This window comes from Eulemur rufifrons, chromosome 3 (assembly GCF_041146395.1).
Source record: "Eulemur rufifrons isolate Redbay chromosome 3, OSU_ERuf_1, whole genome shotgun sequence".
Lineage (NCBI taxonomy): Eukaryota > Metazoa > Chordata > Mammalia > Primates > Lemuridae > Eulemur > Eulemur rufifrons.
In genome coordinates, this window is record NC_090985.1 from 74,830,371 (window position 1) to 74,857,131 (window position 26,761).

General features: G+C 36.8%; 1 protein-coding gene across 3 annotated transcripts; it reads left to right on the plus strand.

Moving 5' to 3' along the window:
- The first annotated feature begins 2,813 nt into the window (after nucleotides 1-2,813).
- On the plus strand, nucleotides 2,814-26,488 carry LOC138381320 (inositol monophosphatase 1). 3 transcript variants are annotated; one of them, XM_069465501.1, is made up of 9 exons: nucleotides 2,814-2,974; nucleotides 7,162-7,224; nucleotides 7,619-7,752; nucleotides 9,541-9,645; nucleotides 11,310-11,355; nucleotides 13,571-13,679; nucleotides 15,442-15,550; nucleotides 25,040-25,191; nucleotides 26,035-26,488. In XM_069465501.1, exons 2-9 carry the CDS (start codon nucleotides 7,162-7,164, stop codon nucleotides 26,148-26,150), a joined length of 834 nt encoding a protein of 277 aa, XP_069321602.1. In that variant the 5' UTR covers nucleotides 2,814-2,974; the 3' UTR covers nucleotides 26,151-26,488. The 3 variants fall into 3 exon arrangements, with proteins under 3 accessions (XP_069321602.1, XP_069321600.1, XP_069321601.1); XM_069465499.1 differs by lacking the exon at nucleotides 2,814-2,974 and adding an exon at nucleotides 4,658-4,689 and having other exon boundaries at nucleotides 7,159-7,224; XM_069465500.1 differs by lacking the exon at nucleotides 2,814-2,974 and adding an exon at nucleotides 4,660-4,689.
- The last annotated feature ends 273 nt before the right edge of the window (nucleotides 26,489-26,761 follow it).

A 26,761-nucleotide genomic window follows, 5' to 3' on the forward strand; every position in this document is an offset into this window, starting at 1 on the left:
TATGTATTTTTTATACCACTTTTGAATTTTCAATGGAAATTTTTAGTATATATTTCCAATCTACACTCTTCTACAAAGAAAGTGTAGGCATCAAGAATAGGAACTATAACTCTAAAAAATTTTCCTTCTTCTATTTACTAGCTTCATACTTATAGGCAAATTCTTTAATCTCCTTACAGTCCAGTTTACTCATTTCAGAAAGAGAGATAATGGTGTCACCTCCATCAGACTGTCCTAGGAATATAGGAAATCATACAGGTAATGTGCTTAGAAGAATATCTGACACATAGTAAGTGCACAGTGTTAACTGATATTGTTATTTTATCAGAGTTTTAACTTTCAACACTGATATACCAATCTCATAACTGTGTATGGAGCCTAACACTTTCAACATTTTCCTGTCAGGGTTATTCACTCTCTTACCCATAGTATTAGGGAATTTTTGTTTTCTTCACCAACTCATGACACAAACAAGCTTCTTTTTGTCTGATGTCACCAAATCCAGTGTACGAATATCAAGGTTTACAAAAGACCTGGTGTGGCATGATGATAAATGGTTGCTTGATTTATAAAATGATAACTGTCTACATGGTATATTTTAATCTTTTAAACAGAAATCTCCACTTAGAGGTTTAAAAGAGAATCAAATTTGTACAAGTTGAACTTACATGCATTTTAATAAACATATTTTACTAGTTGGGGGACAGGAGACCTAACTTTGTACTTGTACTTTGTTATTAAGCTTGTGACCTCGAACAAGACAATTATCTACACTTTAGTTTTTTTTTAATTAGGGCAACAACCAACCTAGGAGCTTCCTGAGGGCAAGGACCACATACTATTCTTTGAATTTCCTACAGTGTTTGCATGATGCATTGAACAGAGTAGGTGCTCATTAAACATTTGTTGAATTAATTAATTAGTAATATCTATAAAGGTCAGAATCAGATATTCAGGAGCCAGACTATGGCTGGGCTGCAATTCTAGCTGTGTCAGTTTACTACCTGGTGACATTAGGCATGTTACTTAATCTCTCTATGCCCAAATTCATGTAGAAAATGGGGGAAAGGATAGTACCTACTTCATGGTATTGTTATTAGGATTAAATGAATTAATATGAACAAGGTCCTCAGAACAATGCCTAACATATCCTAAGCTCTATTATTATTACTTTTACTCTGTGCATAGTTGAATGATGTTATACCTCATAAAGCAATTGCAAGTTCATAGATGGAATTTGGAACATATTTTATTTCTTTTATTGATGTATCAGGGAAGATAGATTTTTGCACAGTAAACTTGTCTGAAAATTTGGATGAAGATGAAGTGACTCAAGTTATTGTTTTTTGGAAGAAGGAGAGGCATAAAGGAGACTGTCTAATCTGTTGAGTTTACATCTACTATTTTACCCAGCCATGACTGGTTAGACAAAAGATCCAGAAGTAGAGGGCTTAGGCCAGTTTTTAAAAAGTTTTGTTCCATCCCTTAAGAGGGATGAGTCTATGATACACTGATCCAAAAATAACAATTCTATGACATATATTCTTATATCTGGGAAAGCTATTGGCCTTGCAGGGGCATGTCAGAGGTCTTAACCAATGTCTGCAACCCCAACTTAGGTTTTATCAAAGCACAAAATCTTATTAGATATCCTGGACACTCCACTCCTGAGCAAATTTATGTATATAAATTTGTTCATTTTTAATCAAAATCCACTTCAACAATTAACTATTAACAAGCAAGCCTTTGCATTTGGAACCTGAGATTTTTTTTAGCAAAAGAATTTGTCATTTAAAGAAGTCTTTCCTAAAGACTAAGTAGAGTTAGAAAGATGCCCACAATTTCTGGAGAAGGCATTCCCATGGTAGTCCCTCTTTATTATACAAATACAGGGCAATTAGGTACAATTCCTCATGGGGAAGAATGACCTGACCACTTTGTGGCTGGACAAAGGCCATCCTTCCCCAGAGCTCCTTCCTGTACAGTCAGGTGTCTGGGGAGGTGTCAGGGGCACCTCTTCCATTTTGAGGTGTAGCCTAATGAGAACCTTCTCATAGATGGGAGTCAGCTGACAGGACAGGATATGAAGGCCTCCAAGAGGGAACTCACCATTAGGGAAGGATGGAATGGAGATGTGCTAGATGTCACGCCAGGAAGCAGATTTTGCCCTGGCACAGTATGTGGCTGAGGCCAGAACCTGTCCCCTGCCTCCCACAAACACCTTGGCACAGCAGATGTTCTTTGGCATTGGGAGCAATGGCTGAAGATGTGACTATAGCTTAAAAACTGCCCCTTTGGGAACCCAAGACAGATGCATCACGGGCTGAGGTCTCTGCTGCCATCTGAACTACTTTCACAGCACTGGACAAAAGATCCTTTGGATTGTGGGGGACCAGTTTGCAGCATGGCCACGACCACATCTGAACACTGGACTTCCCTGTGCACTGGCAGAGTTTTCATTTCCTTTCATTAAAGCATTTGGAAGCAGAATGGCCTCTTTGGACTGAAGAAAACTGAGTTACCTGAGAACCATTGTAAAGTAGCAGCTGAGGCCTCTAGAAAAAAACTGGACTTCCTGCATATCTGACAAAGGAAGCTGGAAATGGTTTTAACTTGAAGAAATAAGATATTTGATGTTTTATCTATCTTACGTCAGGATTGGTTACACTAATTTAGCAGCTTTGCCAAATCAGTGGGACTACGTTCATTTACAAAAGATTTAATGATAACTGATAACATTACTACAAGTGCCTGGAGAACATTCTTTGGTTATGAATCAACACTTGTCAGCATGCTATTGGTAAGATACTCCCTTTAAGATAATTTACAAGGAAGAATCAAAAAACTAGTTTCTGAAGGCTTTCTTAAAATCATGAAAACAAAAGAATCACTTGATAGACAAATAAAGGTATCCAAATCAGATACCTAAGGCATCACTCTTTAGAACAAAGACAAATTTCTTACCCTTTGTGAGGTGAGCATTGGGTCCACAGTTCACATCATTCATTTCTGAGACATGTTTCATTTGCAACACGTTGATGACAACATCTTGTCTTTTGATTAAACTAAGGGAATCAATTAATTCATAAGCGAGGAGCCAAATAGTTCACTTTCCTGCTCCTGTTATGGTTAGAACACCTTATATCTGTGTAATCCTTTTTGCATTATGATGATATATATACCACAATACCACCCTTTCAAGAAAAGTATACATTTTAAGGGCCATAGACTAGCCCTTGTACCTCATATAATGCAATCTCCTGAAGCCATATTCTCTGGGTATGGACTCTTCTAATGGTCACGTGAAAAATACCCCTTTGCTCTCTGAATGTTTGCTGAAAATCAACTTATCAAAGGCAGATTAATAGTAGAAAAGGATACAAGTTTATGGGATCGTAGTTTTATGTGGCCTGGTAGCCTTCAGAACGAAGATCCAAAGATACAGGGGAAAGAGTCCATTTTTATGCTTAGGTTCAACAAAGTATGGACAGCTGTGTAGAAATATGATTGGACAAAAAAAATGTATCAATATAATCTAATGCTAATAGATTGAGTGAGGAAACCCAGCAAGGCCTGGTTGTTTAGATTCTTCTTGGCCTTTCTCTGTACCATTCCTTCCTTCTGAGTAGTGGGCAGGGCCCTCTCTGAATGGGGATCCTATGACCTATGACCAGAAAAAACGTGTCAGATATGTTCAGTTTTTACACAGAAAGATGGGGGAAATTTATAGTGACATCATTAGGTTTTATAGCTGGCTTTGCAGAAAAGAGTTCCTATGCCTATGACCTGCCTTTGGGAAAAGGAATTCTAGTTTCTATGGTTACTCTTGGACAATTAGAGGCCAGAGACAGGAAAGCAGGAGAAGTCAGAGAAAAACTTTTGCTTCTGAGACCTTCATTTTGAGGAATTTTTTTCTTAGCCTCAACAACTTGAAGTCACTATGTTTCATTCTCTGCTCTTGGTTTGTGACCTGAGGACAAATCACCTAACTTCTCTGAGCCTCAGTTTCTTCATCTGTATGATGAAGCTAATCATACCTTCCTCATGGAACTGTTGCAATGTTTAAGTAATGCATATAAAAACATAATTTCCTGAAGCATATTAAGTCCTCAATACATGGTAGGTAAATGAATTATCAAGAATAAGGGCAATTGGTTTAGGTTATCAGTTATCAAAACAAACAAACAAAAACTAGCATAGGTTTACCTAATATAATTTTGGCAAAAAAAAAAAAAGCTGCACAAATGGAGTTATATCTCCAATTTTTTGTTTTGTCAAAATAGTAGTATGGAATAAATGAGAGAAAGAGAGAAAGAAAGCAAAATGGGAAAACATTAAGGAATGGAAGACGAAAGGAGAAATGGGCAAAATAAAAAAGAAAGGAAATTTTAATAATTTAGAGTAGAACAGGCAAGTAGGAAAAAGCAAGTTAAAAGTGCCAGAGGTGAGAAGGAACAGGCCACATCTGATGTGTCAAGCAGGTCAGGACCCAGCCAGGCAAGGCAGAAGCTTAGGCGGTTGCTGGGGGGCGGGGCTCCAGCAGTGGGGCGTGGCCCACAGAAACCACGCCTTTCAAGGACCAAGCTTAAAGAGGCGGAACTTCCTGTCTGGGCAGCCTCTCCGCATCCGGGAGATCTGAGTAACGGGTAACGCCGGGCATCAAGGAAGCAAGTCGCGCTGCAGCTGGAGGTGAGACCATATAATCCCGCTCTCTCTCTCCATCCTCTGCACGTTCAGTGGGCGCTGTGGGTCTGGGTGGGGCGGGGCGGCCGCTCCCCGCCGGAGGGGCGAGGGTCGGCGCGACGGGGGTCGGTGCTGGGGCGGAGGCCTCATCTGGGTGACCTCTGCCCTGCTGTATATCCGGAACCCTTGTCGAGTGGCACCAGTAACAGTACTAATGTTTGTGTAGCGGTTTCACCCACGCGATCCTAAGCCTGTGACAGCTTATATAGAATAATTGCCTCCTTTTAATTTTTACAACTCCTAAGAAGCTGAGAGAGACCTGGCAGACTCCTAGGGTCAGGTAGTCACAGTGATGGGGCAGCGCCCCAGATATCTCGTCCTGTGCACTGTCGCGCTGCTGGGGACAGGGGACAGAGAGGAAGGTGGCCTGGCTCCCACTGCTGGGAAGCCTGTGACCAGGACAGACACAGTTGGAAACTTTCATGTGTTTATGTTTTTGGGACAATGAAGTGAGTAAACTATGGCCCCTTACCATCAAGAAATGCACTTGTGATTTTATATATATACATACATGTTATGCGTTCCTGACTCGTAACTCCCATGGCCCTTGTTACAGTCTTTTGCTATAATATTGAGGTGTTGCAGGTCTCAGAAACTGGAATCTCTCTCTCTGACCTCCTCCTGCCCTCCTTTCAACTGCCCCTTTTTCTCTCCAAGGCAGGAATCTTCCCCAGCCTTTATGTCTTGGAGCTAACCATAAAAAAATTCTCTGACCTATCTTGTCAGATTGTAAGTCATTAGACCCCCATTTCAGAAGGGGTCCTACTCCGTACCCTGGAGAAAGGAATGCTGCCCAGAGGGGCCAAGAAGAGTCTGAACAGACGGGCCTTGTTGTGTTCTCCACTCAGTCTATTAGCATGGGATCATTTATGCTTTTTGTGGGATCACATTTCTCCACAATTGTCAATCATGCCTGTCCAATTAAGTTCAGACTCAGAACTCAGTTGCTTCCTACTCAGATAACGTGTATATTTTTAACTGTAGGCCATACCTCTCCTCTGAGCTCGGAATCCATGTATTTAGCTGCCTAATTGACATCTCATTTGAATTCACAGAGGCCCGTCATCCTCTCCCAGTTAAACTCTTGATCTCCCAACCTGCCATCCAAATCCCAAACTCTACTCTTTTTTGTTGCTACCTGTTTGAGTAGATGTCACCATTATCCATGCAATTGCCAAAGTGGGAAATCCATACATCCTTGAACTATTCCTCTCCTCGTACCCAATATCCAATTGGTTACTAAACAGAAGAGTGGAATGGGAGTAAGAATGAAAAAAAAGAAAGTTTGGAAATAATTCTTGAATAGCTCTAAGGAGTTATTTATATAAATCAGAAAGTAGACTCCTTTAAAAAAGTTTTTAAATGCTTTTATCAGGAGGAAAAGCAGCCAGCAGAAATCACTGTATGTGTCCTTTCCCCTCCCTTCCTCTCCCCTTTCCTGTAATGTGAGCACCAAGATAGGGATTTCTGAGTAGTCCTCAAGATGCAACTCTGTATTAGTTATCCTCAGTTGTAAAGGAGATAAAATTAGGGTTGTTTTATAAATGGTGCCACAGTTTTTGAGTCTGACAGCTTGAAAAGCTTCACTGTGCTAGGTACAGATTTTAGAGTGTGGTCAAGCCAGTGGTGAGTTATTTTCGTCCTCAGAAGTCAGTGAAAAGCTAGAGAGTTCAGAGGACAAATATGTGTTGTGTTTTTTTCCACCTCTCTGAATCTCAGGGAAAGAAATTTTCCTTTTTCTTTCTTATATTTTTGGGGACCTGGAATTTTTTTTTCTCAGAATGTTATAGTAGAACAATGGCCTTTAAAGTCAGAATTGAGTTCAAATTCTGACTGTGTCCTCTATATATTCTTGGACACATTATTTCTCATCTCTGAACCTTATGTTCTTTGTTTAATAAAATAACAACTTTATTAAAAAGAAAATCTCATGGGTAAAGCACCTGACTTCCTGGTATTCAGTTAGTACATGTACATTTTGCTCCTTTGTTTCAAACTTTATTTCTGTATTTCCAATGTTCTTTCTGTTAATTTTATTTTCCACCCAAACATTTACCTATCTTTAAAATGTTTCTTCTATTCTTCATTTTTCAAACCAGTGTTTTATTTTTATTTTTTTTCTAATGTGATGTGCTATAGACAGATTGAGAGACAGTTTCATAGAATATTTTTTGTTATGAAAATATTTTTACCGTAGAAGTTATTTAGGTAAAAAATGTTTTTTTCTTTTTTTTTTTTTTTTTTTTACCAAGCCTAGAAGTAAATGTTGGGGAAAAAATTGACCTCTAGACTAGGGCAGGGGGTGAATCTTGAAAGTCTGTTGCTAATTAAGATGCCTCTGTGAAATAACTATCGATAATTAAGGCTTTTAGAGAATTGTAACTACTTTGTGCTGATATGTGTTAAATATTTCAGAAGATGGCTGATCTGTGGCAGGAATGCATGGATTATGCAGTAACCCTAGCAAGACAAGCTGGAAAGGTATGAACTAAAATTTTGTCAGCCATAAGGTGATGGGTGTGCACAGTGTGTGATTGCCTTGTTTAATGAAATACATATTTTGATTACATTAGTTTTCATTTTACTAAACCCTCTAAATAGAGTGAATACTCCTATTTTATATCATTAAACTTTTTGTGATGGCAGTTGGTTTTCTAAAATAGGTTGTAAGAGTATTTATAATTTTTGTCCCCTGTAGGTCATCACTGTTAAAGCCTTATTTTATAGACATTTTTGTAAGAAATTTTTAAGAATGTCTTTAAAGAATATCACTTTAGACAGATTGAAAGTTTTAAACCATTTCTGTATTTTATCTTTTTGTTTGATTTACAATTACTTATGTCTTTTCTGTTTGCTTATCAAAAAATCTTTTTAGGTGGTCTGTGAGGCTCTTGTAAATGAAAAGAATATTATGCTGAAAAGTTCTCCAGCTGATTTGGTAACTGTTACTGACCAAAAAGTTGAACAAATGCTTATTTCTTCCATAAAGGAAAAGTATCCATCTCACAGGTATTTCTTTTTTCAATTTCAAATGATGAAATGAAACCCAGGTTTAAGTCAGTATACTAGGCAAGAACTTTGATTTTGAACACAGAAACTGACTTTAGTTAACTTCAGCTGAAAAGCAATTTATGTTGAGAGTGTTGGGCAGCTCAGGCAGGAACCATGGGAGGGAGGGAGGTGTACACCTAGGCGACATAGAAGCTGCTGGTGGCCTCACTCTTGACTCTGATGGTTTTGAATACTTTTAATCAGCCTTCTATCTTGACCTCATTAGCTTTAAGATTACAGATTCTGGACAGAAGCTTGTGGTTTCTGAGCTTAGGTTGTTTGCCCATGCTCGAGCTGCCAGGGAGCAGGGGAGAGGAAATATTTGGATTTCTTCATAGTAAGAGGAATGTTTAGGTGCTGGGGAGCCAACGTGACAAATGTTTGTCATTGGCATCGTTTCAAAGTTCATTTTATTCTCTTTATTGTAAACTTTTCTATATGGTAGAGTGGCCATAGCTTTAGTGAGTTAGAGAGAAAATCCTAATTCAGGGCTCTTTTACAGGCATGGAAATCTAGCAGAAACATTGTCATCATTTCAAAGTGTTAGCTCTGTCATTCTGTACTTCTTCCTAGTCATGCCATTGGCCATTATTGGTCTTTTTAGCCATTGAGAAGAACAAATGTTTAAAGCTGTGACTGAATATACTTCCTCCCAATAAAAAGATTTTCAGCGAAGAGAGAAAGTGAAAATAAGATCATGATGATGCATATTAGGACAGTTCAATGTTAAATGAAAGTAAAAAGAAAACAGGAAAGAAGAAAATGAATCAGACACCACTTTTGGAATTTCCATAATATTTGTTACATAGCATGATTTAGGAAGGCATGAACACACACAGTAGTTTGAGTGATTTGCTTTCTCATTGATTATATAATATTGTCTGTATTAGTCATATATTACTGCAAAGCAAATTGCTCTAAAAACTTAGAGCTGTAGACAGCAAGCATTTATTATCACACAGTTTCCTGGGATTACAAAATATGGGAATAGCTTAACTGCATGGTTCTGGCCAAGGCTCCCATGAAGTTACAGTCAAAGTGTGGTCAGGACTGCAGTCATCTCAAGGCATGACTGGGGCTGAAGGGTAACTCACTTGTGTGATTGCTGACACACTTCAGCCCCTCAAGGATTGTCTTCTGGTGGCTTCCCTCAGTTCCTTGCCGTGTGGGCCTCTTCATAGAGTAGCTCACAACATGGCAGCTGGCTTCTTCCAGAGCGAGGAGTAGGTGAGTCACGGAGGGAGAAAAAGAGTAAACAAGATGCAAACCACAGGGCCATTTTATGAACTAGCCTCTAAAGTTTTACACTGTCACTTCTGCCGTATTGGTTAGAAAGGAGTCACTAAGTCTAGCTCACACTCGGTTAAAGGGTGTTAGGCTCTACTTCTTGAAGGGAGGGAATATGTTGACTTATTTATAAAATCACCACATTATCTTAATGATTTATCATCTGCAGCCAATATTCTTTTCAGGTGTTTGTGTATGTACACGTGTGTGTGCTTTCACTTTGGCATTGTATTTTAGAATTTTTAATTCTGTGATTTTTCACATATCTGTGCTCTAAGGGTAATAAAGCTTCCTCACTTCTATCAATTTTTTCAGAAAGGAAAAATGAGCAACAGTGGAAAAGTAGGGTACAGATTTTATTATGTTTGATAGTAGATTCTCAGTAGCTAAGGAGATGTTATGGTTTGGAAATTGTTGAAAGCAGTGTGAAGATTAGGAATTTGTCATTCTTGCCTTTAGTTTCATTGGTGAGGAGTCTGTGGCAGCTGGGGAGAAAAGTGTCTTAACCGACAACCCCACGTGGATCATTGACCCTATTGATGGAACGACTAACTTTGTACATAGGTATGTTTTACAATTTTTAATATAATTACTGTTGGTATATTAACTGGTTGGCCTTTTAGAGAACTCTGGTGAGGAACATACACACTTTAGAGAATTGTGTAATTTGTTTGTGCTTCTTTATTCTAAGACAGTCTATTCAGAGTGAATAGTAGAGCAAAATGCATTATGCAGACTTCTCATCAGCTGTGGAGGAGATGAAGAAATATTAATGTATGATCCTGTCTTGTACTGCAAAGCGCCCTATTCACCATTTTTTTTCTCACTGTGGGAGCCATGTAAAAATGGAAGCAAACAACATTGCTGCATTGAGATCAGTAAAGAAACCAAGGAGTTCACTCTGCAAGTGTTGTCACTCCAAGATATAGAATGAATTGAGTCCAAGAGAGCAAATAGGGTTCCAAAGTGCTGGGGTATTAGTATCAATAGACTTGGGCTTCAATTCTGGTGCTTTTTTATTGTGACCGTGGGCAAGTTAGTTAATCTTTCTAAGCCTCAGTGTTTAAAAAATGTGTAAAATGGTCGTATTAATGGCACCTGCCTCATAGATTTGTTGTTGGGACTCAATGATTAGTACATTTATATCAGATTTAGCATAGTGCCTGGCACGGAGTAAGTATATTATAACTCAGTATATTACCACTAGAAGAAAGCCTGATGGAATTGCCGGCGAGAGTTATATATAATGAGTAGCCTGGTTTGGTGGGAGTACATATCAGTGTTATATTTGAAGTTGCCATGTAGTTGTACACATGTGTACTACATATATAACTATTAAAGTCTATAAAGTTAAGGTCTAGAATCTATATGTGATAGAATGTTATATCTTTTAAATTTAGAAAGATGCTAATATATGGTAATATAATATTGTGATATTGTAATATAAAAGAAGATTGTATACAACAGTGTATACAGTATGATCTTATTTTTGTTAAAATAAAAACTATATTAAATATTTAAAAGTTTTTATTTTCAATAGTTATCTTGAACCTATTTTGTCTATTTTCTTCATCTTGTTTCTTTTATGAATCAGAAATTAAAACCTCTGTTCAAACTTTCATGCAACCATAGAAATAAATGTAGTTTAATTTTCAGATGTGAAGCTCTAAGTTTGGTGTGGAGTAGAGAGAAGTAACAATTTATTCTGTATAATGCAGTTCCTGTTTCTATCAAGGGTCCAGGCTGTGGGAAAAATGACCAAAAAAGAGTCTTTTCTTTTTAACCATAATCAATTTAAAAGTTTTAAAAAAAATTTATTTTTATTTTTTGAGAAAGTATTTTTACATGGTTACTACATTCATGGCATTTGACATTCTAAGGATATAAAATAGCATGCATTTCAAGGTGCCCTTCCTGCTTCTGTCCCTGGTTTCCCAGGATCCATTTTTGGAGGTAACCATTGTCATCAGTTTCTTATAAATCCTTTGAAAGGTGTTTCATGCCTATAGAAGCATTTGTATGTATGTATGTATAATACCTCCCTATTCCCTCATACGTAAAAGAGGTGTTCTATACTGTATACTGTGCATCTTACATTTTTTGAGGAGGGGAGGGATGAGACTGCTTATATGAAAAATTTTGTAAGTACTTATGAACAGATGAATTTTGTTAATTTTATTAAAAACAAGTTCTATCTTGGTAAATTTTTGTTTTGTCTTTCTTTTAAGATTTCCTTTTGTCGCTGTTTCAATTGGCTTTGTTGTAAATAAAAAGGTATGTTGTTTTAAATGTATAGTTGATAAAAGACTTTGCTCTCCTTTTCTGAGAAAGAGTGAATCTATCTGCATAATAAATTCAGATTTATCTATATATTCAATTCATATAACTGCATTATTTTGAATATAAGCTACAAGACTGTTAAAATTATCATGATACAATTCCAATGAAGAAAATTTATTGTTTTCTGAAAAGCAGGAGTTGTGAGGAGAAGATACACGCAAGTAACTGAAGTACAATTCAGTATTTAGTCACTGTTATTTCTATGATAGAGTCAGATGTGATAGAAGTTGATGGGTAATCTAAAATGCTCCATGGAAGTAGAATTCGAACTAGGAATGCTTTGATAGGTGTTGGTGAAGGGAGATATGGAAAGACTGGAAAGTAGCAGAGGCCAAAGACTGGTTGGAAAATGCATAGTATATTTAGAAACCTACACATAATTCAATATTTCTGTCTAATATGCACTCGAGTAAAATCTGTGGCTCTTCCATTACTGTTTGGCTATTTGGTTGGTCAAACAGTGATGAGTGTTTACTAATATCTTACGTACTTGTCTTCAAGGAACTTGTGATATTTCATCAACATGTAAACAAAATAGTTAAGAAATATCTGAAAATTAAAACAAATTAGTACAGATAAAAGCTTAGCCTTTGGGTTGTACCAATCAGTGAGAACATCCAAAAGGACCTAAGTGAGCATTTTGTATATAATGAGCCCTGGGTTAGGTACTGTCCCTGTCACTGAACTCACAGTTCAGTGCAGAGTTAGATGTGTGAACAGGTAAACATAATGTTTGGTAGAACCCTGAGAAAAAATACTATGGGAACACAGAATGTAACCCATTCTACGCAGTGTGGATTGGGAAAGTGTTCCTAACAGAAGGAGCTTGCTTAGAAATTGGTCATGTGAGTTGGTGCTTAGAAAATTAGGGGTTTGCCTGATAGTAAAAAGGGAAAGCATTTTAATCAGAAAGAACAGCGTGGAGAAGTTGAAGAGCATGATTTGTATGGGAAACAGTGAGATGTTCATCCAGGGGGAAACACTGGAAGTGGCCAGAGCAGAGGTTGGTGAGGTAAGTTACTTGTGGCCTTACTGGGAGACGTTGTGCCTGTCCACATTGAGAAAATTTAGTTTTTCTTTCTAGGTATATAAAACCAGTAGAGATTTTTAACTGGAAAGTGACAGAAAATTCCAGCAATGTAGAGATTATACTGGGGAGTGGGTGCTTCTGAACTAAGATGAGGCAGTGAGAATAGCCAAGGAAATGCCAAAATTGTGATGTGTTTTTACAATAAAAATTGAAAGAGGAGATTTGTGGGGAAGGAATGGGAGGTGACCAGGCAATGAGTGATTTTGACCTCTGATCGAGGCTTCTCCTAGACTAGGTTCTGAAGTGTAGACTCTTTCCTGTGATGATGATGATGGGTTGATGGGAGCCAAAATTATAGGTGATAGTGGAATTTGTGGGCTGGAAAGGACCAACCTGTAAGAATATGAAGAGCTAAGGGGGAAATGGAGGGAATGGAAGAAGGAAAAAGTGTGAGGTGCACAATTTTTAAGGGTGGGGCAGAGAAGAAAGTTCTGAAATAATGACACTGAAATGGATTAATGAGCCAGGGAGAACTAAGAGTAATGCCAGAAACATGGATGTACTGAATTAAGTGCTGACGATGGCCAGCTGTCTCCAATTCTTCAGACCGTGTATCTGGTCAAGAAGAGTTCATTGATGTTCTCTGTGTGGGAGTTTCAGAAGAATGAGTGATCAGGGCAGAAGCCAAAGTACAATGTATTAAGAGGAGAATAGGAGATACAAAGTGTGGACTGATATTTGCCAGTGAAGGAAAAAGGGAAGGATACCATTTTGAAAGTTCTGTAAGGGAGAGAGAGACTTGCTGAGAAGGTACCAGAAGAAAAATCTGAGGGAAGAGGGATCAGTTGATGGAGCAGTTTTTCAGGGAATGTATGAGAGGACAGGAATCATAACACAAGAGGAAGTGTTCACCTTAGAAAATAGGAAAGATCTGTCTTCATCTGAGGCAGAAGGGAGAGAGGTAAGGTGTGTGCTGTTATTTAAGTCTGGACATGGATGGGAAGGGGAGTCAAGGATTTCAGGTCTGATGACCTCTTGGTCTGATTAGGCTGGAAATGTATTGATTTAATGATGAAAAATACTCAGGTTTGGTAAAGGAAACTTGTTTTCCTTCTGCAGATAGAATTTGGAGTTGTGTACAGTTGTGTGGAAGATAAGATGTACTCTGCCAGGAAAGGAAAAGGAGCCTTTTGTAATGGTCAGAAACTACAGGTTTCACAACAAGAAGGTAGGTTTAGTCTCCAATTTGTGGTGCAGTTGATATTGTGTACTCCTATTTGATCCAAGTGTTAACTGATTCACAAATTATGTTTATTTTCTCTTTATTCTTTTATTTTGACTTGTATTTTGAATGTGGAGTGGAGGCAGGAAAAGCAAATGCAATTGAGCAAACACTTCAGTCTCAACATTGTATTGGGTGGTGGAGAGAGGAAGATGATGAAGACTGGCTTTTTATCTTCGTGGAGTTCATGGTTTGTTGTTTTAGCCACCACATCTCAGATTCTTCATAGAATTCTTCCCATCTGATGCCATTGAGAAAGTAATTAGGAAAAAAAAGTTCTTTATAGATAGAAATCACTAAAAATGATATGTATACATTTTTTATGAGTTGGATGATTGGCATTTTAAGTCTTTTTCTGTGGCAGCTGTCGACCTAAAAGGAAGAGGCTCAGGCAAAATTAATATAAAGAGTTTATTTGGGCCAAGGTTGAGGACTGCAGCCCAGTACACACTTCCAGGTTGCCTTGGAGAGTGCTCCAGAAAACAAAGGAGAGGCTCAAGTTTTTAAGGAAAAAGGGAGAAATCAGAAAAGGAGGCGATTACAAAAGTTGTTCGTCAGAAATTCTCATTAATTTACAGAAATAACATTGGTTAGTGATTGGCTGTACATTGTTGAACTATAGGGCACATGGCATTTTATGGCTACTATCTGTCTGTTAGTCTAGAGTCTGCACAGCAAGTGCCTTCGAAATGTAATTATTTAGCTCAAGGCAGAGAGACATGACTGCTGTTATATTTCAAATGCCTCTCTGGGCCTGATAATTTAAAGGAGCTTCATTTCAGAAAAAAAGTTTTGTTGTCTTTCTCACAGCTGATTGATGTTTCAAGTTACCTTTCTTCCATAAACCACACCCAACATTTTCCACACTTTTCATGTTCAGATTCTTTTAGGTGCAGCAAGAACTTAAAGGTACTTGCAAAACAATTTGTGTTCAGACTGTGGTTTCTAGACTTTTACATTTTTCCCCTCAATCAAGCACTTAATTTGAGTGTAGTTTTTTACTTCATTTCCTTTTTATTGAATTCTAAGACCCCTTAGGATTGGATGATGCGTCCTAATTTTTGAGATGTTAACATGTGTAAAATATGCTTATTAGTAATGAAGGAATGTGTTAGCTTTCATAAAAGCAACTCCTTGCCTTTGCATAATCATTCCTCATTTTACATAATATTAAATTAAATTATGTGTTAATAACTGTTAGAAGTGGTGCAACAGTTAGAAAAATGCTGGGAACGAACATAGCTGGTGACCACACATCTCAGGAGGTGAAGTGTGGGGAGTGTTGAGTGTATCCTGAGCTTGAGTCAGGACGTTTTAGAGGGAAATGGAAAGCACTGGATGATCTGTATTTAACTTTTGTTTTCTTTCAAATCTATGCCTAAAAAGTTTAATTTCAAATTTCTACTTTTTTTAAAGTATTTGCTTGTTTCCCACTAAAGGTATCATGCCTGCAGGCAAATTGGTTATATTTTATACTTTTAGGGTATTGGTCTAATAAGCTAGACTCTGATGCTTACAAAAATGATCACTTTGAGATAATAACTTCATTAGTATTTTAATATTTAAAGACTCAGAAACAAATTTGATAAAAATTTAGGTGAGGGATAAGATAAAAATGTCCTATTTCATTCTGAATTACAAGTGTCAATTTTTTCTAGAATTCTAGTTATTAAAATCTAATGATTATTTAAAACATTTTCTTTTTTAGATATTACCAAATCACTCCTGGTGACTGAGTTGGGCTCTTCCAGAACACCAGAGACTGTCAGAATTATTCTTTCTAATATGGAAAAGCTGTTTTGCATTCCTATTCATGGGTAAGCTCCTTTTAGCTCCCAGCTAAAGTTCCTGATTCTTTAGCTTTTTAAATTTTTTTTATTTTTTTGAGACAGGATCTCCTTCTGTTGTCCAGGCTAAAGTACGGTGGTGCGATCCTAGCTCACTGTAGCCTATAACTCTGAGCTTGAACAATCCTCCCACCTCAACCTCCAATTAGTTGGGACTAAAGGCATGCACCATCACACCTGACTAATTTTTTAATTTTTTTGCAGAGATGAGATCTCACTTACTATGTTGCCCAGGCTAGTCTTGAACTGGCTCAAGATATCCTCCTGCCTTGGCCTCCCAAAGTGCTGGGATTGTGGGCATGAACTACTGCACTCAGCAAGATCCTTTGACATTTTAAAGCAATGAATTTTCCTTTAGAAATGAAATTTTTATTAACAGACATGGGATCAATACCAGAATTCTAATTTTGTAATGTGATTTAGAAAACTTTTTATTTGAATTATAATTCCAAATTTACAAAAAATTGTAGAAATGAAATAGTACAAAGACCGGTAGTATGCCCTTTACCCAAATTCACCTATAATGAATATTTCCCTCCATTTGCTTTATCGTTTTATTATTCTTTCTCATACACATGTGTGCTGTGTGTATGTGTATGTGTGTGTGCAAATACTTTTTTCCCAAAACCATTTTAGACTGAATTACACACATCATAGCTCCTTAAGAGGTACAATTGACTACATAAATACACTTTTTATCTAATCTATCCATGTATAGTTTTGTCAATTGGCGTAATAATGACCTTTATAGTCATTCTAGTGAAGGATTCTACCTATGGTAAACATTACATTTAGTTGTCTCTTTCGCCTCCTTTAATCTGGAATATTTCTACAGTCTAATAAATTACTAACTTCAAGTTTTCAAATTATTTGCATAGAAGTCTGCAAGGTAGACTCTTATAATTAATTCCTGGCTTCTCTATATCAATAGTTATTTCTCTCTGTCACTTTTTATTTTGTATGTTTTTGCTTTTTTTCTTTGTTCTTTTTTTTTTTTTTGGTCTTAATTAGACCACCAAACACTTGACCTAGTGGTTTGTCTATTATATTTTTTCAAAAAATCAGGATTTTGATTTATTAATTTTCTCTACTGATTTTTTTCTTCTCTGCCCTGTTATTTTCATCCTTGTGCTTTCTTTTAGTTGACTTTCTTTTCAAGTTGAAAATTTATTTTAATTCTTTGATTTTTATTGACATAAGTATTTAGGCTGTGAATTTTCATCTAGTCACTGCTTTCAGTGTGTCCCATACATTCTCATATGTCCTTCTGTCATTATAATTGCCTTTCATAAATTCTGTAATTTTTCTGTATATCCTCTTTCACCCAGAGTTATATTCTTAAATTTTCAGAAGGAGAAGCTGTATTAGTTTCTTTTCTGTTGCTTATAACAGAATATCTGAAACTTGGTAATGTACAAAGAAAAGGAATTTATTTCTTACAGTTGTGGACCCTAAGAAGTCCAAGGTCAATGGGCCACATCTGGTAAGGGCCTTCTTGGTGGTGGGTACTCTCTGCAGAGTCCTGAGGTGGTACAGGGCATCACATGGCCAGGGAGTTGAGCATGCTAGCTCAGAGTTCAGAGTCTCATTTGTGAGCCTGTAAAATCAAAACATGCTATCTACGTCTAAGATACAGTGGTGGTACATGCATAAGACAGACATTCTCCATCTTACGAGGGAGAAATAGACAAAAAGAAAAAACCAATAGATCCCAAGCAAGATCCAAACTGAGCAGGGCAGATGGTAAATCTTAAAGCTGGAGAATAATCTCTTTTCACTACATGTGCTGCCTCCTAGACACACTGGGTTGGGGTTAGGGGTTCAAGGCCCCAGCAGCTCTGCCTCTATACCTTTGCTTGGTGCAGCCCATATGGTTGCTGGTATGAGTTGGAGTCCTGTGCCTGAAGCTTTCCCAGGGGTATGTTGCATGCTGCTAGTAACTACACAGTTCTGAGTTCTGGTCCTGCTCCCATAGCTCCACTAGGCATTGCTAACCCTGTGTCAGCTCCAATCCCACATTTTGCCTTTGGCTCTGCCCCTGGGACAAGTCTCTGTCTGGGCTCCCAGGTTTTTGAGGACGCCTATTGAAATCTGGGTGGAGGGTGCCAAGTCTCCACAGTTCTTGTTTTCTGCAAGCCTGTAGAATTAGCATCACGTGCCAAGGTTTATGACTGGTAACTTCTAGAGCTGTGGCATGAGCCTCACCTGGGTTTACTTGACCTTGGCTAGGGTGGCTATGGAACAGCTAGGGTGTAGGGAGCATGGTCCAGAGTTGTCCTGGGCAGCCACCCATGGAGAGTGCCCCTGGCCTGTCCCCTGAAACCATTCTGCCCTCCTAGGCCTTTGGGCCTATAATTCTAGGGGCAGCCTTGAAGATCTCTGAAATGCTTTGGAATCTTTCTTCCATTATCTTGAAAAATAGCACCTGGCTCCCTTCTGTCTGTGCTAATCTCTTTAAATGCTTGCTTGGCTACACCTCTGTTTTCCTCTCCTGAACACACAGTTTTATTCTTTACTTGGCCAGGCTGAAAGTTTTCCATATCCTTCTCTGCTTCCCTTTTAATTATAAATTCTGTCTTTAAATTTCTCCTTTCCTTTCAAATCTCAGTGTAAGTAGCCAAAAGTAACCGATGCAGCTTCTTCTAAATTTTGCTTAGAAATTTCTTCTGCCAAATACCCTTGTTCATCATTGTCAAGTTTGGCCTTCAGGCGTAGACACAGTTCAGCCAATTTCTTTGTCAATTTATAACATAGATGGCCTTTACTTTATGTTCCAATACTTTGTTCCTCATTTCCATCTGAGACCTTATCAGAATAGCCATTACTGTCCATATTTCTCTTCAGGATTCTGATCATGACCGTTTGACCAGTCTCTAAGGAGTTCCAGACTCATCCTAGTTTTGTAACTGAATTCAGGCTCAATTGCTCACCACTCAAAAGGCCAGACTTGAGAGACAAAGGGTTGGTGGAAGGAAAAGCAGGTTTATTCAAGAGCTAGCATCCTAAGGAGGTGGCAGACTCATGTCACAAAGGCCATCTCAAGGCTCCCAGGGTGACCCAATGGTTTATAAAAGGGAAAGGGGGCTGTGAAGGGGCCGGCCACATGCAGGTCAGCATGTCTTGGTTATCTTGGGTAATGGGCCATCTGTCATCTAGATCGCAATAGAATTGCAGGTTAATTGGGGGTCCCCACAATCTTGATTCTGTAGTTTCTTGCTCAAGGCTAGTTCCTAGAATTCTTAAGCGAGCACACAATAAGGCATTGTAAAAGAATAAGCTGTTAGTTAGCTTTAACATGGAGTGACTGTTACTGGAACAGTTTTTTTGTCTTCTAAACCCTCACCAGAATCTAGGCTTTTCCTAGCCTACTCTTCCAAATTCTTCCAGCCTCTGCCCATTACTCAGTTCCAAAGCCACTTCCACATTTTCAGATATTCATTATCATCAACAGCATACTCCCATGATAACCTGTTAATTCACGAATCCAATCCATTCATGAGGGCAGGGCCCATATGACCCAGTCACCTCTTAAAGGCCCCACCTCAATCCTGCCACGTTGGGAATTAAGTTTCAATATGTGTTTTGGAAGGGACACACATTCAAACTATAGCAGAGTCCTTTTTTTTTTAAATTTTGTTTTTAATCTGTAGTTTTATTACATTGTAATAATTCTACTTTTTGGGACCTACTGATGTTTCCTTTGTACCCTATTCTGTGGTCAATTTTTGTGAAACTTCATATGCATTTGGAAAAAAAGGATATTCTCTATTTTCAGGATCTAATGTTTAATATATAGCCAAAAGATTTACCTTATTAAATTGTTTATTTATTTTTTTTTTGTCTGCTTGCCCTGTCTCATACTGAAAGTGATACAGTAAAGTCTTCTATCATTAGTATGTTTCACTGTATTTCCCCTTATATCTTGTAGCTTTTATTTTATGTAGTTGGAAGCTATGTTATTTGATGCCTACTCATAATAGTTACACCTTTGACGTTTATTGTGTAATTTTAACATCATAAAATATTCTTTGTCTTTTTTTTATACTTTTGTGCTTAAAGTGTACTTTGAAATCAGAACTGCAATTTCTGCTTTCTTATAGTTCTATTCGCCTGGTGAATTATGTTCAGCCTTTTAGTTTTAGCCCTTTGAATCACTGCATTTTAATATATACAGCATTGAGTGGAGTTTCACTGTAAAAGTCAAGTTGAAAATCTTTTTCTTTTAATAGACAGGTTAGGCCTGTAGATTGTTGACATAACTGCTTTATTTGGTCTCAAAATTTTGTATTATCGTATGTTGTAATTACTGTGTGTATTATGGTATAGCCAGTGTGTTCATTTGATGTGCCTTCTCTGCTTTTTCTTTAAATTTCTTTTTGTATTTAGGAAAGGTTAAATTTTATTCTAGCAGGTTTCTTTGTATTAAAAGTCTTTATATTACCTTTAATACTCTTTTCTTATTTTCTTACGTACCTATTTACTATCTATAAAGGTTCCAGAATTTGGGGGCTTTCACTGTTTAACAGTCAATGATTTTACTCTCCTTTTTCTGTTCCCTCTCTTTTTGTCCCATTTTAAGTTGCATTCTTTCTACTTTGTTAGAACGTGTTGTTTTTACATATTCTTCAACCCATTCTTCATTTGACTTTATAAAATGCTCACAATCCTTTTATACTGTTCTACTCACCTCTTAATGAGAGGAAGCTCATCCTCCAGCAGATTCTTTGGGGAGGGCATATGTGCACAGTATTCTCTGAGTTTGGGTGTATTCCAATCTGTTTTACTGTGGCCTTGAGACATGAAGACAGCTTGGCTGTATATAATATCCTTAATGAAAGAAAGTTTACATTTCTTGAAAATGTTGCTTCACTATTGCCTTTCTTTGTATATTGCTTTTGAGAAATCTGATGCCAGTCTATTTCTAGATATATCTAGAATTTCCCATTCTGGGCCAATTTTCTGTTACAATGTGTAGATTCATGTTCTTTTTATTTCTGGAAAGTTTTCTTGAGATATAATTGTAAATATTAGTACTCTTCTGTTACCATTTTCTTCTTCAGAGATGCCAGTAGGAATGTTCCACTTCCGTTGTGTCTTCCATTTCAGCCTGTTTCTCTCTGTCCCTTTTTATTTCTTTCTTTTATTGCTTTTCCTCATTCCTCTTTATTAAGTTTTCTTTTGCATCTCATTGTTAGGCCCTTTGTAATTTATTCTTCACTTCTGATAAAATTTTTTTCCCCCGATTTCCTTTCTGAGATCAATCATCTTGTAAAAATTTTTTGGCCCCTTTCTGCTCATAGTTTCTGTATTTCTGATATAACATTTTTATCCATATGCATATATATTTGAGGATATTTAATTCATGTTGGATTGGTGTTTTAGTTTTCTGCTTCATTATTGGTTTTTAGGGGAGAATTTATAGAACAAAACAAAAACATTTTTTTAGAAATACTTTAATGTTTCCAGTAATTTTGTGTGGATGTAGTCTACTTTTTTCTATTTATTCTGTGAACAGTGTTCCTGGTTTCAGAGCTCCCTATTTTATCAGTTCTGCACTTCTGTGTAGTTTCTTTTATGAATATCTGTTAAGCAGTGGTGGTAGGTACGGTTACGGGTGGCGTGCATTGTTTCTCATTCATTTCTGCAGGATCCTTAATTTCTCACTCTTACTTTCCACTTTTCCTTCACTTTTTATCTCCCAGAGGTACCCCCTTTTTTATCTTATCTGATTCTCCTCCAGAGTCACAGCTTCCCTGAGGCAGCCTGGTCAGGTTCTGCATGTTTTCCAGCCTGGACTATGAATTACCAAGTCCTGATCTGTGTTCAGTATCTTTGTATTTATTGTCTTGCTTGCTCTGTCTGAGGGTGGTTCTGTCTAGGTTTCCTGTGGGTCCTCTCTGGTCCTCTCTGCTCTTTGTCACAGTCTTTTCTGCCTCTTCACCCTCACCCTCTGCATCCATAGGCTTGCAGTGCTCTGTTAGAATTCAGTTGTTCGTCTGCCTTTCCTTCTGCTTGAGAGTTCGTGTTTTCTATTTCCTAGAAATGCTGAAGGAAGGGGTCCTGTGTGTTTTATTCGTCCTTCTTGTTGATATTTTTTTCAGGAGGGTCATAGGGAGTTTCAAAATCAGCATGCCACTATTATGCTCCAAACCTCAGAATCCTTCTGTAATGACAGTTTTAAAAGTGAGGAAATTAAAAACAAATACTTATCCTTATATTTATCCTGAAATTTTTAAGAAAAGCTAGAGGTTTGAAGTCGTTAACTTTAATATAGTTAATGCTATATTAAATAGCATTTCTCTGATGTGTAGTGTAGTCGTTTTGCATGGAAAACTGTAATAAAAATCTATTATCCAACAGATTTTGTTCTGGAATAATAGCAGATATTTATTATTTTATTTTACTGCCAACCGTTCCTACCTTTTCCTTTGGAAATATCATCACTGAGTTATAAAACTCTTAGAACTTATCAAAGATCAAAGATTAAGCCAGTCTTAATTTGTAGATGAGTTAACTGAGGTTCAGAGAGGTGAAGTGGCTGCCTGAGATCATACAACTAGATGGAGATATGACTAGAACCCTAGCTTCCAGATCATTTCTCTTTCTCTAATATTAGACTTCTCTTTTAGGAGTCAGGACCTTCAGAGTATAGTTTGACCTCTATATAAACTGATTATGGGCTATAAACATGTGGTCTATTTAATAATGAGTAAAGTAAAAGAGAGAGTTGCTGTCAAGTAGCTGTAGAACCTCCCAGAATGATGTCCTTGTGGGAAGAGCAATAAACTTGCAGGTACAGTGTGCTGTTTTGAAGCAAGGACTTTAGCCATGGGCAATAAAAAGGTTGTGTTGGCCATAAAAGAGCTGCCAGTGGTTTAACACTTTAACCTTTCATTTTGCTATTGACTGAAGCAGAATGTAATTTATACTTTAGGATTTTTAAAGAAATATATCTAGGAAAATATTACCAAGGAGAAGCGCTGACTTATTGATTTCTTTGATCTTTTTCATTCAGCTGATTCTTCAGTTTTTCAATGTGATTTCAAAACTACATATATAAAAAAAAATGAAACTAAAGAGAGTCATAATTTTAATAAATGTATTAAACAAATGGAGGCTGTCCAATAGGTTCTTAAGTAGGAAATAACATTTATGAGACAAAGTAAATTATTGTAGGTCCTTTTCCTTTGTGTAGTTTTTGGGGATTTATTTAGATGAAATATTCTATGTTATATAATGTTTTCTGGCATGGTTTAGAGGATGATTTCTTCATAAATATAGCTACTTTGTATTAAAGACCTTTTATATGACAGGCACTCTGCTAGGAGCTTTACATATATTATTTGTAGTCATAATAACAGTGATCCAAGGTAAGTTGGTATCCCCGTTTGATGACAAGAAAGCTAAAACTGAAAGAAGAAACTTTTTCAAGCTTCTGGTTTTTAAGCAGCTGAGTGTGGAAGCAAACACAAATCTCTGTGACACCAAAGGTAGTCCTTTTTATTATGTACCATATTAGCTTTGTTGGAGGATCAGACTAAGAAAGGATTCAGAATACATAGTCAGATTCTAGAGCAGAGCCTTAATTACCTAGTAATTAAGTAATCTTTTGAGTAAGCCTTTGGTAATATTTGTCTATTAAAAAAATACGCTTTTGCTGACTACAAGACCCTTTTCCTGAGAGCCCGTGATGTTCATTAGAAGTAATCAGAAGCACTGCTAGTAGGTATCACTGTTGTTCTGGTAGCCTAGGATTCTGTCTCAATGGAACCCTAAGGGATTATTTGTGAACGATCTTGTTATTTGCTTTCTATAATGTGAGATATGAACAATCACAAATCTCATGTGAAAAAGGGGGATAATACGCCTTTCTTATAAACTAAAAAAATCTAGTAATATTAATTTGATTTTGAGAAACAAACGTCTGTCAGAAATTCGTTGTACTTGTAGTTCTTTCTTAAATTTCATGTCCAGCAGAAACATAAATAGGAAAACATTCCAAATGAAAAGCATCATGCCATTCTAATCCTTTTTTAAAAAAAAAAATTGGTTTGGCATAGAAGATATACTTAGTTGCAATATTTTTTCATTTTTATTTTTAGATACTAAGCAAACACTACATTAGTCATCAATTTTTCATTATTTAAAAAAAAATAAACTGTGGAAGATTCTCAGTGAACAGAACTCACTGCCTTGTTTCCAGAGGTTTAAACAATTACAGTGGAGTTTGTATAAAAACCATTTGAAAATAACTTGCAGACATAATGACCCCTTGCTTCTAAATACACACTTCAGTGTGTATTTTTTTTTAATAAAAGAGACATTCTCTATTGTAACCACAGTACAATTATAAAAATCAGGAAATTAACATTGATACATAACCTAATATAGAGATTTTATTCAAATTTTTATCCAAGATCTAATACAGGATCATGCACTACATTTAGTTGTCATTTCTCATCAGCTTCCTTTATTCTAGAGTTTAGTCTTTCTTTGTATTTTATGACCTTGACATTTGAAAAGTATGGGCCAACTATTTTGTAGTACGTCTCTTGATTTAGGTTTGTCTGTTTTTCCATGATTATGTTTGGATTATGCATTTGGCAGGAATGCCATAGAAGTAATGTTCTGTCCTTCTTATTGTAGCATCAGGAGGCACATGATATCTTTTTGTCCCATTATGGGTAATATTAACTTTGATCGCTTGGTAAGGGTAGAAATTGTAAAGATGCCATTTTTCCCATTATACTTATTCTGTATTTGGTGGAGAGACTTTGACACTATGTAAATATCAAACTTTCACCCACTAATTTTTAGCATTTATTGATGACTTTTTCCTGAATCAGTTATTACTGTAATTGCTATTCAATAGTATCCATATTTTTCTTAACCTGGTGTTGACTTGGTCTCATAGCAAGGAAGAGATGCTGTGAGGGGGCAAACCTGAAGTGATCTTCCAAGGCAGGCCTAGGTTTATGAAGAGCCCGGGCCTGCTGTTACTGCTTTAAGCACATGTATGATGTACACCCACTTGGAAATGAAAATATCAGGATATTTTACATCTCATAGAGACTATTCGCATTGCAATGTGTATGTGTACATGGGAATAAAATAAGCTGTAGTACCTGTGATTAGACAAATAGGAATATACTTGCATGCTATTACAGAATTACAACATTTTCTTCAGTTTTTTTCTGAAAATCATTGTTTTAATTTTTATCTCCTTATTGCTTTGTAAGGGTTAGTTTTGTGATTTATATAGTACATCATGATAATTAGATTTTGTATACCTTCATTTTAAAGTCAGATACCACCTTTTTTTTACAATTGCCCTCTAGATTGGTCCAAGTTATCTCAGTCAGTACTCACACTGAAGTTAATTCTTTTGGGAGTAAAGAGAAAATCCTTATTTTAAAGGCTTATTGTTTTCCAATCTTCTTTTTCAATGCTGTTTGTTAGGATCCGGAGTGTTGGAACAGCAGCAGTTAATATGTGCCTTGTGGCAACTGGAGGAGCAGATGCGTATTATGAAATGGGAATTCACTGCTGGGATGTTGCAGGAGCTGGCATTATTGTTACGGAAGCTGGTGGAGTGCTAATGGATGTTACAGGTAAAATTATGGGACAGTGAAGCATTTTTCTCTCCACATCTGTTGGACTTTCCTCCATATATGGGATTTTCAAAAAATGTTTGGTGTATGTTATACCTCAGCTTTTAAGGCAAAAAGAAGCTATGTAATTTTGTGCAAAGTCAAAACAAACATTAGGTGATAGTGGCAAGAATAAGAGCTGGTGATAATGTGGGACTGATAATTATAAATGGCAAAGGCTTTTCAAACATGAGTAGCAGGAATTCCTGAGAGACTGCAGAGAGATCTAGACAGTCACTGAGTCTGAGGCTTGCACCCAGAGCTCTTGTACCTGGTAGTCAACGATGGGTGACTTCTACCATCACCTTCTGCCTTGGACCTAGAAAGGTTAAATACTTACATTGAGCTGATGGTAAAATTGTTAAAGTGAAGGGTGAACCTGGGCTCACAGAATTCACCAGTGGTCTAGGAGAAAGGCAATAAGGAAATGAGGACATTGGTATGAAAATGTCTTGGAGTCAAATTTTCTGTCCGTAGATTCTCAAACAATAAAGAGGTCATAAGAGTGCACAACAGAAGAAATAGAAAAAGAAAAGATGACATTTTCTGACTGGTATGACTTGAGAGTCCCCCTTAATTTGCCAATTAGTATTTACTCAAAAAGAGTGCTTAGAAACTTGGTTATGTACTGCCATAGCTTAAACATTATAGGTATGTGATAGAGTAGATTTTTTTTTTTTTTGAAAGAAAACTGAAAGTATTAAAATGTTATAATTGACCATAGTACATATTGGTAATACTTGTTTTGTATGAATCATTTTTGTACCGGATAATAATTATTTTCCATACTTGATTTGCTTTTAGGTGGACCATTTGATTTGATGTCACGAAGAGTAATTGCTGCAAGTAGTAGAGCATTAGCAGAAAGGATAGCCAAAGAAATTCAGGTCGTACCTTTTCAACGAGATGATGAAGATTAATTACAACAGCCTTTTATTCAGTCATAGTTGCTTCTGCCCAGATTTGCTGATTCACTGATGGATATCTGTTTCAGATGTATGATATGCTTGGTTTAAATTGTCTTTGTCCAGATTAAGAAATTGGAACTTGGTCCATATTTTACTAAGACTATGTTTGTAAGACTAGATGTAATGTTTGTTTCATTGCTTTAAAAATTTTGCATGTAAGAATGTACTTTAGGAAAAATGCACAGGAAGTACAGTTCATGAGATAAGTATAATGTCAACCAAAATAGTCAATAGCAATTTGTCATTTCAAAGTACCTGTGGTCCTCTGGAATTTTGACTGACTATATATATATATATATATATATATATATATATATATGTACGTACACACACACACACACACACACACATAGACACTCAGAAAGTTATCTTTTTGGAAAAACTTTTCTCTTTAGATTCAAAAGCCATATTTATTTAAATTTGTAAGGATATAATGAGTACTTCCTAGACCAAGGTTTGTCTTTTTGCGGAGAACCTTATTTGTTTTATTCATCAGTGTCCATATAGTACCTAGCACAGTACCTGTCGAACAGTAGGCAATCCAAAACAAACCTAAGAATGAA

Coding starts and splice junctions, on each gene's coding strand:
- LOC138381320 (XM_069465501.1), top strand. CDS start 7,162: ATGGCTGATCTGTGGCAGGAATGCATGGATTATGCAGTAACCCTAGCA. Junction 13,680..15,441: donor ACAGGTTTCACAACAAGAAG/GTAGGTTTAGTC, acceptor TTTCTTTTTTAG/ATATTACCAAATCACTCCTG. Junction 15,551..25,039: donor TTTTGCATTCCTATTCATGG/GTAAGCTCCTTT, acceptor GCTGTTTGTTAG/GATCCGGAGTGTTGGAACAG.